The following is a 13,533-nucleotide window of genomic DNA, read 5'->3' on the forward strand; positions in this document are numbered from 1 at the left end:
AGAGATATCCAGGGTATTGAATGATCCAGTAATACATTGCAACAGGTGAATAAAATACCAGAGATATCCAGGGTATTGAATGATCCAGTAATACATTGCAACAGGAAGAATAAAATACCAGAGTTATCCAGGGTATTGAATGATCCGGTAATACACTGCAACAGGAAGAATAAAATGCCAGAGCTATCCAGGGTATTGAATGATCCAGTAATACATTGCAACAGGAAGAATAAAATACCAGAGTTATCCAGGGTATTGAATGATCCAGTAATACATTGCAACAGGTGAATAAAATACCAGAGATATCCAGGGTATTGAATGATCCGGTAATACACTGCAACAGGTAGAATAAAATGCCAGAGTTATCCAGGGTATTGAATGATCCAGTAATACATTGCAACAGGAAGAATAAAATACCAGAGATATCCAGGGTATTGAATGATCCGGTAATACATTGCAACAGGTGAATAAAATACCAGAGATATCCAGGGTATTGAATGATCCGGTAATACACTGCAACAGGAAGAATAAAATGCCAGAGTTATCCAGGGTATTGAATGATCCAGTAATACATTGCAACAGGAAGAATAAAATACCAGAGATATCCAGGGTATTGAATGATCCAGTAATACATTGCAACAGGTGAATAAAATACCAGAGATATCCAGGGTATTAGGGTATTGAATGATTCAGTGATACATTGCAACAGGATGAATAAAATACCAGAATTATCCAGGGTATTGAATGATGCAATAATACAATGCAACAAGATTAATTAAATGCCAGAGTTATCCAGGGTATTGAATGATCCAGTAATACATTGCAACAGGATGAACAAAATGCCAGAGTTATCCAGGGTACTGAATGATCCAGTAATACATTGCAACAGAATGAATACAATTCCAGAGTTATCCAGGGTACTGAATGATCCAAACATAGAAAATGGAAAGAAAATGGTTACGTATAATATTGGATTGATCAACTACTTGAAGCATCTTTGCTCAATGCAGTGATGTTTGACTGTACATCAACTTGCTTTCACATGGAAATTACAAAGGGCCAACTTAAACTAGTTATTATTATTATGTCTAAAACACTCATTATGTTTCAAGTTAAGATAACCAGTATGCATAGATTCACAACCGGTAGTAATGTATAAACAGGTAATCATCAACCTGATCATTGCAACTTATTCAGCCAAGAAAATGTAATATTCTTACTGATTTGTAGATTATCAATTTTCAACTTTGGACAAATTATTTCCTATCATTGCAAGGATTGAGCATACCTGGGTGGAACAGTAATGTCGTGAATTCCATTGCCAACAACCTGATCAATGCTGTTTACCCGACACACATCGTACATGCGTATACTGCGGAATATCCAACACACAATATCATTCAGTTTTACAGTGACAGGATCTGGCTTGATGTCATTTCCTACATTCACTTCATGCACCTGTTAATGATACATGATAATCAAGTTTCCGGTTGCTATTAACCTTTAGCCTGCTGGCAGCAAGTGATTCTGCCTTTGCAACCAGTGCAGACCAAGATCAGCCTGCATGTCTGTGCAGTCTGATCATGGTCTGCACTGTTTGCTATTCAGTCAATAAATTTTCAGTGAACACCCCTTTGAATAATAAGTGGTACTGCCTAAATTGAATGATGGACCAGTCCATTTTAGAAATTTAGCAGGGTTTAGCAGGGTAAAGGTTAAATAACTTACTTCAATCATCAGATTTTATGTAAACCTAAATTTACGACACTTTATATTCATAAGCAAGAATAAATAATGTCAGCAAATAAAACACAATAAATTGACGAGGTTTACGTAAAAAAATATTCTGACTGCTGTATAGGCTGGTTGTGTGATATAAATGTTATAATGTGTCCCCTTTTTGTATACTGAAAATTCCGTTCTAAATTTAAGGCATCAATCAGAAAGTCACATTTTCTCTTTACATATTCTTCCACTTATTAAACAATCATAACCATGAAAGTGATCTAATGAATGACAAACCTGAGGTTGAGTAGATACAACAACTGCTCCAAATATCTTTGGCAGACTGTGACTTAGAAAGTAGAACACGCCTGGGGTGATGAACTGATGAACAAATGCTGAGGGTGCATCACGTGGTGCCCCACTACAAAATCCTTTCTCTATTGGGTCTCCCTGATGTGATACCTGTGAACAAAAACAACATGATAGTCTGTATATAGGAAAACTACCCTAAATCAGAACAACATGATAGTCTGTATATAGGCAAACTACCCTAAATCAGAACAACATGATAGACTGCATATAGGCAAACTACCCTAAAACAGAACAACATGATAGTCTGTATACAGGCAAACTGCCCTAAATCAGAACATCATGATAGTCTGTATACAGGCAAACTACACTACATCAGAACAACATGATAGTCTGTATACAGACAAACTACCCTACATCAGAACAACATGGTAGTCTGTATACAGGCAAACTGCCCTAAATCAGAACAACATGATAGTCTGTATACAGGCAAACTACCCTACATCAGAACAACATTATAGTCTGTATACAGGCAAACTGTCCTTAAACAGAACATCATGATAGTCTGTATACAGGCAAACTGCAAGAAATCAGAACAACATGATAGTCTGTATAAATGCAAACTACCCTAAAACAGAACAACATAATAGTATGTATACATGCAAACTACCCTAAAACAGAACAACATGATAGTCTGTATACAGGCAAACTACCCTAAATCAGAACAACATGACAGTCTGTATACAGGCAAACACCCGAAATTAGAACAACTAAAAGGGGGAACCTTTCCAAACAAATAAGTACAAATTCCTTCTGTAAACACTGTTCCTTTTACAAGAAATCTCTCAAAACTTAACTTCTGAGGTTGCTTCATTGAGAGAAATCTGAATAGATTTCATTAGAATTTTCTACTTAGAGACTAATTAAGTTTAATTCTATTAAACCCTTACAAATGACGCAACAATTTAACTTCATATACTAATCAAAACTATTTTTCATGATGAATAACAGTTCTGCAAAGCTGACAGGTATGCTAATCATGAGACTCAGGTAGCCATGTAAAATGATCATACAGCTGAAGACAGTCCTCACCTGAAGAATATTATGCACTTTCTTGCCACCTTGCCACACCCACCACACTCGGTCATTTGGGCGTACTGTAATCACCTTGGGCTCAAACCCGTTGTCAGTTAGATGTACGGTATGATTCTATAACAGAAAAAGAATAACGATTTAACTTCACGGAGAACTTCTAAAACCTTTTTTTTTAAATATTTGTGTAAATTATTTAACACTGAAGAAAAACCCGAATGCCTGATATTGTCTGTACTGATAAATTATTTAAGAAACTGAGAAATATTTGAGTTACCTCCTTTGGACCGTTTTCTTCCAAGTTTCTCCATGTTATTGTTAGTTACAAGTTTATTCATTTACTTTCAACTTTATCTAATACTATACACATTTCTTTAAAAGCATGTGCCATTTTTCAGTAACAACTTTTCAAACTAATATAAATACGATAAATCTAAATTTTTATGCTTTTTGCCGTGTCTGTCAAATTCTTTACAGTGAAACTAAAGAAATAGGCTTTCTATATATAATTAAACCAACCTTTGGTCCTGGGTTTACAATTACACTACAGGTGTTGAAGTCTTGTGGACTATCAGCTATTCTGTAATGGTAGACACCAATTGTTGAGAAGTGTGTTGTTGCCAGACCAACCTTGGTGCATAGTGTGAGAGACTCATCATCTAAGTACTGGAACACTTCTGAAAGTTTCATTCATAAATCTGAAAACTATATTTATCATTAATCGATTCTACAATGTAATAAATCTTGTAGGTTGTAAATGAAGCCACAAGCTTAACATCTTCATGTGGGAAACTTGATTTTCTTAACAAGAGTGCCAGAATGTCACAATATACGCCTGTCACAGCAAATTTCTTTACACTAGCACCTGTATTTGCAAATGGAATTTTAATTTTCTAGTTGTTTACAATGTTTTTGTTTTTTTTTAGAAATTACTGTAATTCTTTTATTTTTCTAAGTCCACAAAAAAAATCCTTACCAGGTAGAGATACCTTAAAATACACCCAAAATTTGAAAGTAACATTGATGTTGTACCACAGAAAAGTGGTCTTGGTTTTTCCCTACGGTCAATTATAAAAAAGTTACAATGTAAGTTATTTATAGTAACAACTAAGGGAAGTTAATCTTTAAAGAGAAAAAAAACAAACAAAAAAAACAAGAGCTGTCTCCATAGGATGACACATGCCCCCGATGGCACTTTGAATGAATAGTTATGGCTGATGTTAGAGTTTAGGACCTTTGACCTACAGACCTGGGTCTTGCGGGCAACATGTCGTCTTACTGTGGTACACATTCATGTCCAATAATTTTAAAATCCATGCATGAATGACAAAGATATGGACCGGACACGCCCATCAATGCACTATCATGAAATATGACCTTTAACGTCTAAGTGTGACCTTGACCTTTGAGCTACAGACCTGGGTCTTGTGCGCGACACGTCGTCTTACTGTGGTACACATTCATGCCAAGTTATTTGAAAATCCATCCATGGATGACAAAGATATTGACCGGACACGAATGCACTATCATGGAAAATGACCTTTAACATCTAAGTGTGACCTTGACCTTTGAGCTACGGACCTGGGTTTTGCACATGACACGTCGTCTTACTGCGGTACACATTCATGCCAAGTTATTTGAAAATCCATCCATCGATGACAAAGATATGGACCGGACACGAAAATTGCGGACAGACAGACTGACAGACCGACAGACTGACAGACGGTTCAAAAACTATATGCCTCCCTTCGGGGGCATAAAAATAAATAAATAAAAAAAATAAAAAATTCATAAGTCCATAAAAAAATCCTTACCAGGTACAGATAGCTCAAAATACACCTCAGAATTGGATGTAACATCCATGTTGTACTACAGAAAAGTGGTCATGATTTTTCCCTACGACTTGTAATGAAAAAGTTACAATATAAGCTATTTATAGTAACAGCAAAGGGAAGTAATTCAAAAGAAGGGACCAGTGCATGACACGTCGTCTCATGATGGTGTACAATTGTGCCAAGTTACATCAAAATCCCTCCATGCATGAAGAAGAAATGCTCCGGACAAAGTCATTCTTGTATCTGACCTTTGGCCTCTAAGTGTGACCTTGACCTTAGACCTAGGGACCTGGTTCTTGCGCATGACACTCCGTCTCATGCTTGTGAACATTTGTGCCAAGTTGTATCAAAATCCCTCAATGCATGAAGAAGAAATGCTCCGGACAAAGTTTTCATTCTTGTATCCTTGACCTCTAAGTGTGACCTTGACCTTACCCCTAGGGACCTGGTTCTTGTGCATGACACTCCGTCTCATGATGGTGAACATTTGTGCCAAGCTACATCAAAGTCCTTTCATGCATGAAGAAGATATTCTCCAGACAAAGTTTTCATTCTTGTATCCTTTGACCTCTAAGTGTGACCTTGACCTTAGACCTAGGGACCTGGTTCTTGCGCATGACACTCCCTCTCATTATGGTGAACAACTGTGCCAAGCTACATCAAAATTCTTCCATGCATGAAGAAGATATGCTCCGGACAAAGTCATTCTTGAATTTGACCTTTGACCTCTAAGTGTGACCTTGACCTTAGACCTAGGGGCCTGGTTCTTGCGCATGACACTCCGTCTCATGATGGTGAACAACTGTGCCAAGTTTCATCAAAATCCCTCCATGCATGTAGAAGATATGCTCCGGACAAGGTCTGTGGACGCCGCCCGCCCATCCGCCCGCCAGGGGCGTTCCCATAATACGTCCCGTTTTTCAAACGGGCGTAAAAAAAATTGTGTTTACTTCTAGGAATTTGAATACAAACTTAAAGGAACCAGTTATTTGGTAATCCTCGCATTAGAGTATTATCTACACTTGTATAAAAAATTTCCCCTTATCAAATTATCTTACTTTGTATAGTTTATGAAAGCTAAAAAACAGCAACAAAAATTCAACAGGTCAGGATGATAATCTAGTAAATTCCTTTACTTGGTATCTAGAATAATCACCCAGAAAACCATACTGACCTTCACCTTCTTTAGCAGACGACTTTTTTGAGTTCGGGTTCAAACAAGAGTCAGTTTCCATAATAGCAAATAGCTGTGGCTTCTTCTGATTGACACAGGCTTGCCCGTTCCATGTCCACCAAATCCTATCACCGGTTTGTGCATATAACAGATCTGCAACAAGAAAATATATGTACATAAAACAAGAGTATAATCTCAAACAATTTTAAACAGCAAGAATATTTGTTATATCTAACCACTATGCATTTTTTTAACAACTGATATATTGTTAAAACTGTTTTTCATTATAAAACATTTAACTTCTTAGAGATATGCTCACTATGCCATGTGAGTGACAGACAGGTCTGATATGATTACGTAACTTTTTCTTCTGTTATAATTTGTCACAGAGTACAATCTAACACTATAATATTTACATATTTTACATTTACAAGTATGAATGAAGTAAACTAGTTTCTGTCTGATCCATCAATTCAATACAGAACTGCACCTTTATTTTTCAAGATCTAGATGTATACATCATTTTAAAGGTCTCAAGAATTGGAAGTGGGATAGTTTTGATTTTTTTAAGGAATTAGACCCATATAGAGTACCTCCTTTTTGAAGAGTATTCAGTTCCTACCATAAACCTACTTTGACTGCAATTTTCAGGGGGACGTAGGTTTATGCCCCACTGGGACCAATTTTTTTTCCCCCCTTATTTTCCTTTTTTCTGGTAAGTTTTTACTTCTCTGAAGACCTATTATTGAGTTATTGTACAAAAGTGCAAAATTTCATTTGATAAGCGATTTCTGGTTGTTCAAACAGAAGAGGTAGTGTTAGACATCTTTAAAAATACTGAGTTACATGTGGTAAAAGTTCTCTATTTTGCCTTTACTTTTTAGATTAAATATTGTGAAAAATGACATTGACAGTTTTATTTTGTGTTTTATAATTGTTTACCAATAGTTTGATGTTTCCTTTATCAAAATTAATGGTATAATGAATCCTCTGCAACTGTTTTGGATAGTGGCCATCACTTTGAAATTTGTCTCTACTTGAGCTTGAGGAAATACCATAAATTATACAAAATTTATACAGAATGGCACAGTAAAAGTTGTTTAAAAATTGGAACACAGTGGGAAACACGGTCAACTTTAAGAATATACCAAGCAGTTGCCATTTTTTAAACATTACTATTAGGGGTCCAACACCTTAAGTCATCTTTCAAAATGTCAAATTTTTGGCCACCTTGGGCCTTTCTCTTAGCTGACTACTTACTACAGGTTTGCTTATATATATATATATGTATGAATATTTTTATATTACAATAGTCATCTTACAGAAAAGGTGGATTAATCATTAAACGTACTTGTTTCTTAATGATCATGCTAAAACACAACAAAATGTGGCATGATTGCTGAAATAATTCTGAATAATTCAGAACCTTCTGAAAATTTTTCTTAATTAAACAGATAATAAGTTACAAGACAAGAGCTGTCCGTAAGACAGCCAAGCTCGACTATTCGAAATATTGACCCAGAAGCAGGAAAATATTACCCAAAAAAGATAAATATCAAAAGAGTTTTAAGTTCAAAAGTGGGAATAATTTGACCAAAATGCATATCAGTTATGGGACTTGCTGCTATCAACTAGTTTTATAACCCCGAAGGCACATGAGAAGTTTCAATTCAATATCTGCATTAGTTTTGGCGATAGAAACTTGCATGTAAAACTTTAACCAGAATTTTCAAAGTCCAAAAGGGGGCATAATTTGCCCAAAATACATGCCAGAGTTATGGGACTTGATCCAGTGAGGTTAGTAATTGATCTAGAAAAAGAAAAAATAAGTTTCAAATCTATATGCCTTTTAGTAATAGCTGTATGTACTTGCACGCAAAACTTAAACCAGAATTTGCTAAGTCCAAAAGGGGGCATAATTTGGCCAAAATGAAGGTCAGAGTAATGGGACCTGATCCTATCAACTAGTTTTATAACCCCTAAGACAATGTGAAGTTTCAAATCAATATCTGCATTAGTTTTGGAGATAATAACTTGCATGTAAAACTTTAACCAAAATTTTCTAAGTCTAAAAGGGGGCATAATTTGCTCAAAAAACATGTCAGAGTTATGGGTCTTAACCCAGTGAGGTTGGTAATTGATCTAGAAAAAGAAAAAATAAGTTTCAAATCTATATGCCTTTTAGAAATAGTTGCATGTACTTGCACGCAAAACTTTAACCAGAATTTTCAAAGTCCAAAAGGGGGCATAATTTGGCCAAAATGAAAGTCAGAGTTATGGGACTTGCTGCTATCAACTAGTTTTATAACCCCGAAGACACATGTGAAGTTTCAAATCAATATCTGCATTAGTTTTGGAGATAGTAACTTGCATGTAAAACTTTAACCAAAATTTTCTAAGTCTAAAAGGGGGCATAATTTGCTCAAAATACATGTCAGAGTTATGGGTCTTAACCCAGTGAGGTTGGTAATTGATCTAGAAAAAGAAAAAATAAGTTTCAAATCTATATGCCTTTTAGAAATAGTTGCATGTACTTGCACGCAAAACTTTAACCAGAATTTTCAAAGTCCAAAAGGGGGCATAATTTGGCCAAAATGAAAGTCAGAGTTATGGGACTTGCTGCTATCAACTAGTTTTATAACCCCGAAGACACATGTGAAGTTTCAAATCAATATCTGCATTAGTTTTGGAGATAGTAACTTGCATGTAAAACTTTAACCAAAATTTTCTAAGTCCAAAAGGGGGCATAATTTGCTCAAAATACATGTCTGAGTTATGGGACTTGACCCAGAGAGGTTGGTAATTGACCTAGAAAAAGAAGAAATAAGTTTCAAAGCTATATGCCTTTCACTGATGGCTTTATGTACTTGCATGCAAAAACTTAACCAAGGTGTGACGCCGACGCCAGGGTGAGTAGAATAGCTAGACTATTCTTCGAATAGTCGAGCTAAAAATCTCGATTGTAATATATCACAGTCTAACTGACACTAGAGTTTGTGTGTTTGAACAGTAAAACTTAATTAATTCCTAGAATAAACATAATCTGTTTGATCAAACCTTATCTAATATCAATACCTGGATTAAATCCATTCTCAGTTAATTCAATAAAGTGTTCTTTCTGTTTAGGTTTTACAATGATAGTTCCAATATACTCCGCTGCCTCCTGGAAGTTCTGGTCCGAGAAATAATATACGCCGGCCTTGAAAAACTCATATGACATTAAACCTTGTTTGCTGGGTGTGGTCCATCTGAATCCATCTTTCACAGGCTGAAATATTGTGATTTTGTAGACATTATTTTAAGATAAAATATCTCGAAGTTTCTGTTGTTGAATAAAATCATGATAGTTCAGATTCGAAGGAATTATGAAACATCAAAATACAGAGAAAATCCATCACAGACAAAATTCCCATCTGTTCAATTTTATCAAGGTGGACAAAATCTCCCACTCATTTTGTTTTCAAACATACCCTTAAATTCAATTCATTTTGCATAAAAATCAATGTTTTTTTTTCCAATTGCTATATTTTCTTAACTTTTAACATAAAACCTAAATGGCACTTCCGTCTGCTTCGGACAAATTGAGCTGGAGGAATTTTGTATCAGTGGAAGGTGTGTGTGTGTGATGAGGGTGGCTTTTGTACTATATCTGACATATTCTACTTTTCATGATGCTAAACAAGTAAACAGCAGCTTTAGTTTTCAACCACTCACCTAAAACTGAAAAATGAAAAGATCTGTTTAAGCCAAGGATAAGTTCAAGTAGGAAAACTAAAACTTTCTGTTGCAACTTACCACATATGGATCATCATCGCTATGATCCACACTCGGGGCCTCAATCTGATACACACTGTGATGTTTCTTACACTGAAATACCAAAAATAATTCTTTCACTAGGTATCTTGAGGCACGTAACACCGGAGAAGAAAACCACAACAAGAGGGCCATGATGGCCCTATATCGCTCACCTGTTATCACTGCACTTGAGGACAAGAAGGTCCTCAGGGCCCAGTTGTTCGAAACTTTAACCAGCAGCTGTTAAACTAACCGCCAGTTAAATTTTGATTCAAGCTAGAGCTATCACTAAAGGTGATGAATGTACCCCCCCGCATGCACTAACACAGTACATTGCAATTTGATGCACACAAGATTGCATAATTATGTGGACTGTATGTATATAGACTATATGTATACAGTATAGTAACAAAAAATAACTATGCAGAATATTTATCTAAAAGAACGTAACATGCACCATGCACAACTAGGGTTGGTACTGATCACTTGTGTGAAGTTTCATTAAATTGTGTGCAAGGGTTCGGAAGATTAGGCGCGCACAAGACTGCATATGCAGACTGTATGTACATAGTATGTTAACAAGAAACAAAGTCCCATAACTCTGCAATTTTTGTTGTTGAAAGAACCTAACATGCCCCATGCACAACTACTATTGTTACTGATCACTTGTGTGAAGTTTCATTAAATTGTGTCAAGGGGATGAGGAGAGATGGTGCGCACAAGATTGTGTCTCTGTATATAGTATAGTAACAAAAAACAAAGTCCCATAACTCTGCAATTTTTTTTCTGAAAGAAACTAACATGCCCCATGCACAACTACTGTTGTTACTGATCACTTGTGTGAAGTTTCATTAAATTGTGTCAAGTGGATGAGGAGAGATGGTGCGCACAAGATTGTGTCTATGTATATAGTATAGTAACAAAAAACAAAGTCCCATAACTCCGCAAGTTTTTTTTTCTGAAAGAACCTAACATGCCCCATGCACAACTACTGTTGTTACTGATCACTTGTGTGAAGTTTCATTAAATTGTGTCAAGGGGATGAGGAGAGATGGTGCACACAAGATTGTGTCTACGGACAGATTGTGTCTACGGACAGACAGACGGACGGACAGACAGACAACCTGAAACCAGTATACCCCCCCTTACAACTTTGTTGTTGGGGGGTACAAATACTATTCTTGGTGGGAAACACTAGTACTGTGTTTTGATTTTATTGTAAAGATTTTTCAGTGTTCATTATTCTTAAGCCATACATTTGTCTTCTAAAATGTCCAAAAATAACCCTAGAAGTTAATCAACCGTTAGCTTAACCGCCTGTTAAAGTTTCGAACAACTAGGCCCAGAAAAAATATCTAAGTCCAAAGGACAGGAACAACAAAGGGAAGAAATTTAACCAAAAAGAAAAAAAAAGTTCTTACAAGGTATAGATATGTCAAAATACACCTAAAAATTGGAGGTACCATCCATGTTGTACCACAGAAAAGTGGTCACGGTTTTTCCCTATGGCCAATAATAAAAAAGTTACTAAAAATAAGCTATTTATAGTAACGTAAAAGGGAAGTAATTAAAACAAGAGGACCATGATGGTCCTGAATCGCTCACCTCTTTCCACATGACCCAGTTTTGAGTATGACGTCGTTTTTTCTATTATTTGACATAGTGACCTAGTTTTTGAGCTCATGTGACCCAGTTTTGAACTTGACCTAGATATTATCAAGATAAAAATTCTGACCAATTTTCATGAAGATCCATTGAAAAATATGGTCTCTAGAGAGGTCAAAAGATTTTAATAATTTTAGACCTACTGACCTAGTTTTTGACCGCAGTTGACCCAGTTTCAAACCTGACCTAGATATCATCAAGATGAACATTCAGACCAACTTTCATACAGATCCCATGAAAAGTATGGCCTCTAGAGAGGTCACAAGGTTTTTTTATTATTTGACCTACTGACCTAGTTTTTTAAGGCACGTGACCCAGTTTCAAACTTGACCTAGATATCATCAAGGTGAACATTCTGACCAATTTTTATGGAGATCCAGTCACAAGTATGGTCTCTAGAGAGGTCACAAGGTTTTTCTATTTTTAGACCTAATGACCTAGTTTTTGACCGCACATGACCCTGTTTTGAACTTGACCTAGATATCATCAAGATGAACATTCAAACCAATTTTCATACAGATCCCATGAAAAATATGTCCTTTAGAGAGGTCAAAAGGTTTTTCTATTATTTGACCTACTGACCTAGTTTTTGATGGCACGTGACCCACTTTCAAATTTAACCTAGATATCATCAAGATGAACATTCAGACCAATTTTCATACAGATCCCATGAAAAATATGGCCTCTAAAGAGGTCACAAGGTTTTTCTATTATTTAACCTACTGACCTAGTTTTTGACCGCACGTGACCCACTTTCGAACTTGATCTAGATATCATCAAGGTGAACATTCTGACTAATTTTCATGAAGATCTCATGAAATATATGGCCTCTAGAGAGGTCACAAGGTTTTTCTATTTTTAGACCTACTGACCTAGTTTTTGACCGCACATGACCCAGTTTCGAACTTGACCTAGATATCATCAAGATGAACATTCAGACCAACTTCCATACAGATCCCATGAAAAATATGGCCTCTAGAGAGGTCACAAGGTTTTTCTATTATTTGACTTACTGACCTAGTTTTTGAAGGCACGTGACCCAGTTTCGAACTTGACCTAGATATTATCAAGGTGAACATTCTGACCAATTTTCATGAAGATCTTGTGAAATATATGGCCTCTAGAGAGGTCACAAGGTTTTTCTATTTTTAGACCTACTGACCAAGTTTTTGAAGGCACGTGACCCAGTTTCGAACTTGACCTAGATATCATCAAGGTAAACATTCTGACCAAGTTTCATGAAGATCTTGTGAAATATATGGCCTCTAGAGAGGTCATAAGGTTTTTCTATTTTTAGACCTACTGACCTAGTTTTTGATGGCACGTGACCCAGTTTCGAACTTGACCTAGATATCATCAAGATGAATATTCTGACCAATTTTCATAAAGATCCCATGAAAAATGTGACCTCTAGAGTGGTCATAAGCAAAAGTTTACGGACGGACGCACGCACACACGGACGACGGACACCGCGCGATCACAAAAGCTCACCTTGTCACTTTGTGACAGGTGAGCTAAAAAAAATATTGAAAGTGAACAAAAGAAGGATCTGCCAAATAAATCTGTTGACATAAATGAAATTTCAGATCAGTATCTTCATTAGTTACAGAGATATACCCATTTTAATTTGAAATAAAGGGAGGTAATTCGACATAAAATCAGTCCATAGTTATCTACCCTGATTGTCTCAGTCCAACTAATAACAATAATGAAATTTCAAATAAGTCCTATAAGTACTTACTGATATAAATCCATTTGATTACAATCAGGGGAGGTAATCAGATATAAAATAACTCTGGAACCTATGATTGGATCTGATTTGTCATGGAATCCAAGATTTATTGTTGTTGAAGATATTTTGGAAGTTTGTATCAAATAAAACCATAAATGAGTCTCTATATGGCTGCAAAAGCCAAAATAGCCAATTTTGGACCTTTA

At 36.0% G+C, this 13,533-nt stretch overlaps 1 protein-coding gene across 14 annotated transcripts in view; it reads right to left on the reverse strand.

Moving 5' to 3' along the window:
- Positions 1–13,533, reverse strand: part of LOC123530547 (uncharacterized) — a 139,220-nt gene that overhangs the window by 95,586 nt on the left and 30,101 nt on the right. For all 14 annotated transcript variants that reach the window (XM_053521068.1, XM_053521067.1, XM_053521066.1 and 11 more), the window contains 7 exons: positions 9,931–10,002; positions 9,211–9,403; positions 6,136–6,288; positions 3,646–3,803; positions 3,127–3,243; positions 2,023–2,187; positions 1,289–1,458 (listed from right to left, as the gene is read on the reverse strand). In XM_053521068.1, the coding sequence (XP_053377043.1) occupies positions 1,289–1,458; positions 2,023–2,187; positions 3,127–3,243; positions 3,646–3,803; positions 6,136–6,288; positions 9,211–9,403; positions 9,931–10,002 (1,028 nt within the window). The remainder of the gene's footprint in view (positions 1–1,288; positions 1,459–2,022; positions 2,188–3,126; positions 3,244–3,645; positions 3,804–6,135; positions 6,289–9,210; positions 9,404–9,930; positions 10,003–13,533) is intronic.

The sequence above is a fragment of the Mercenaria mercenaria genome, chromosome 13, assembly GCF_021730395.1.
Source record: "Mercenaria mercenaria strain notata chromosome 13, MADL_Memer_1, whole genome shotgun sequence".
Lineage (NCBI taxonomy): Eukaryota > Metazoa > Mollusca > Bivalvia > Venerida > Veneridae > Mercenaria > Mercenaria mercenaria.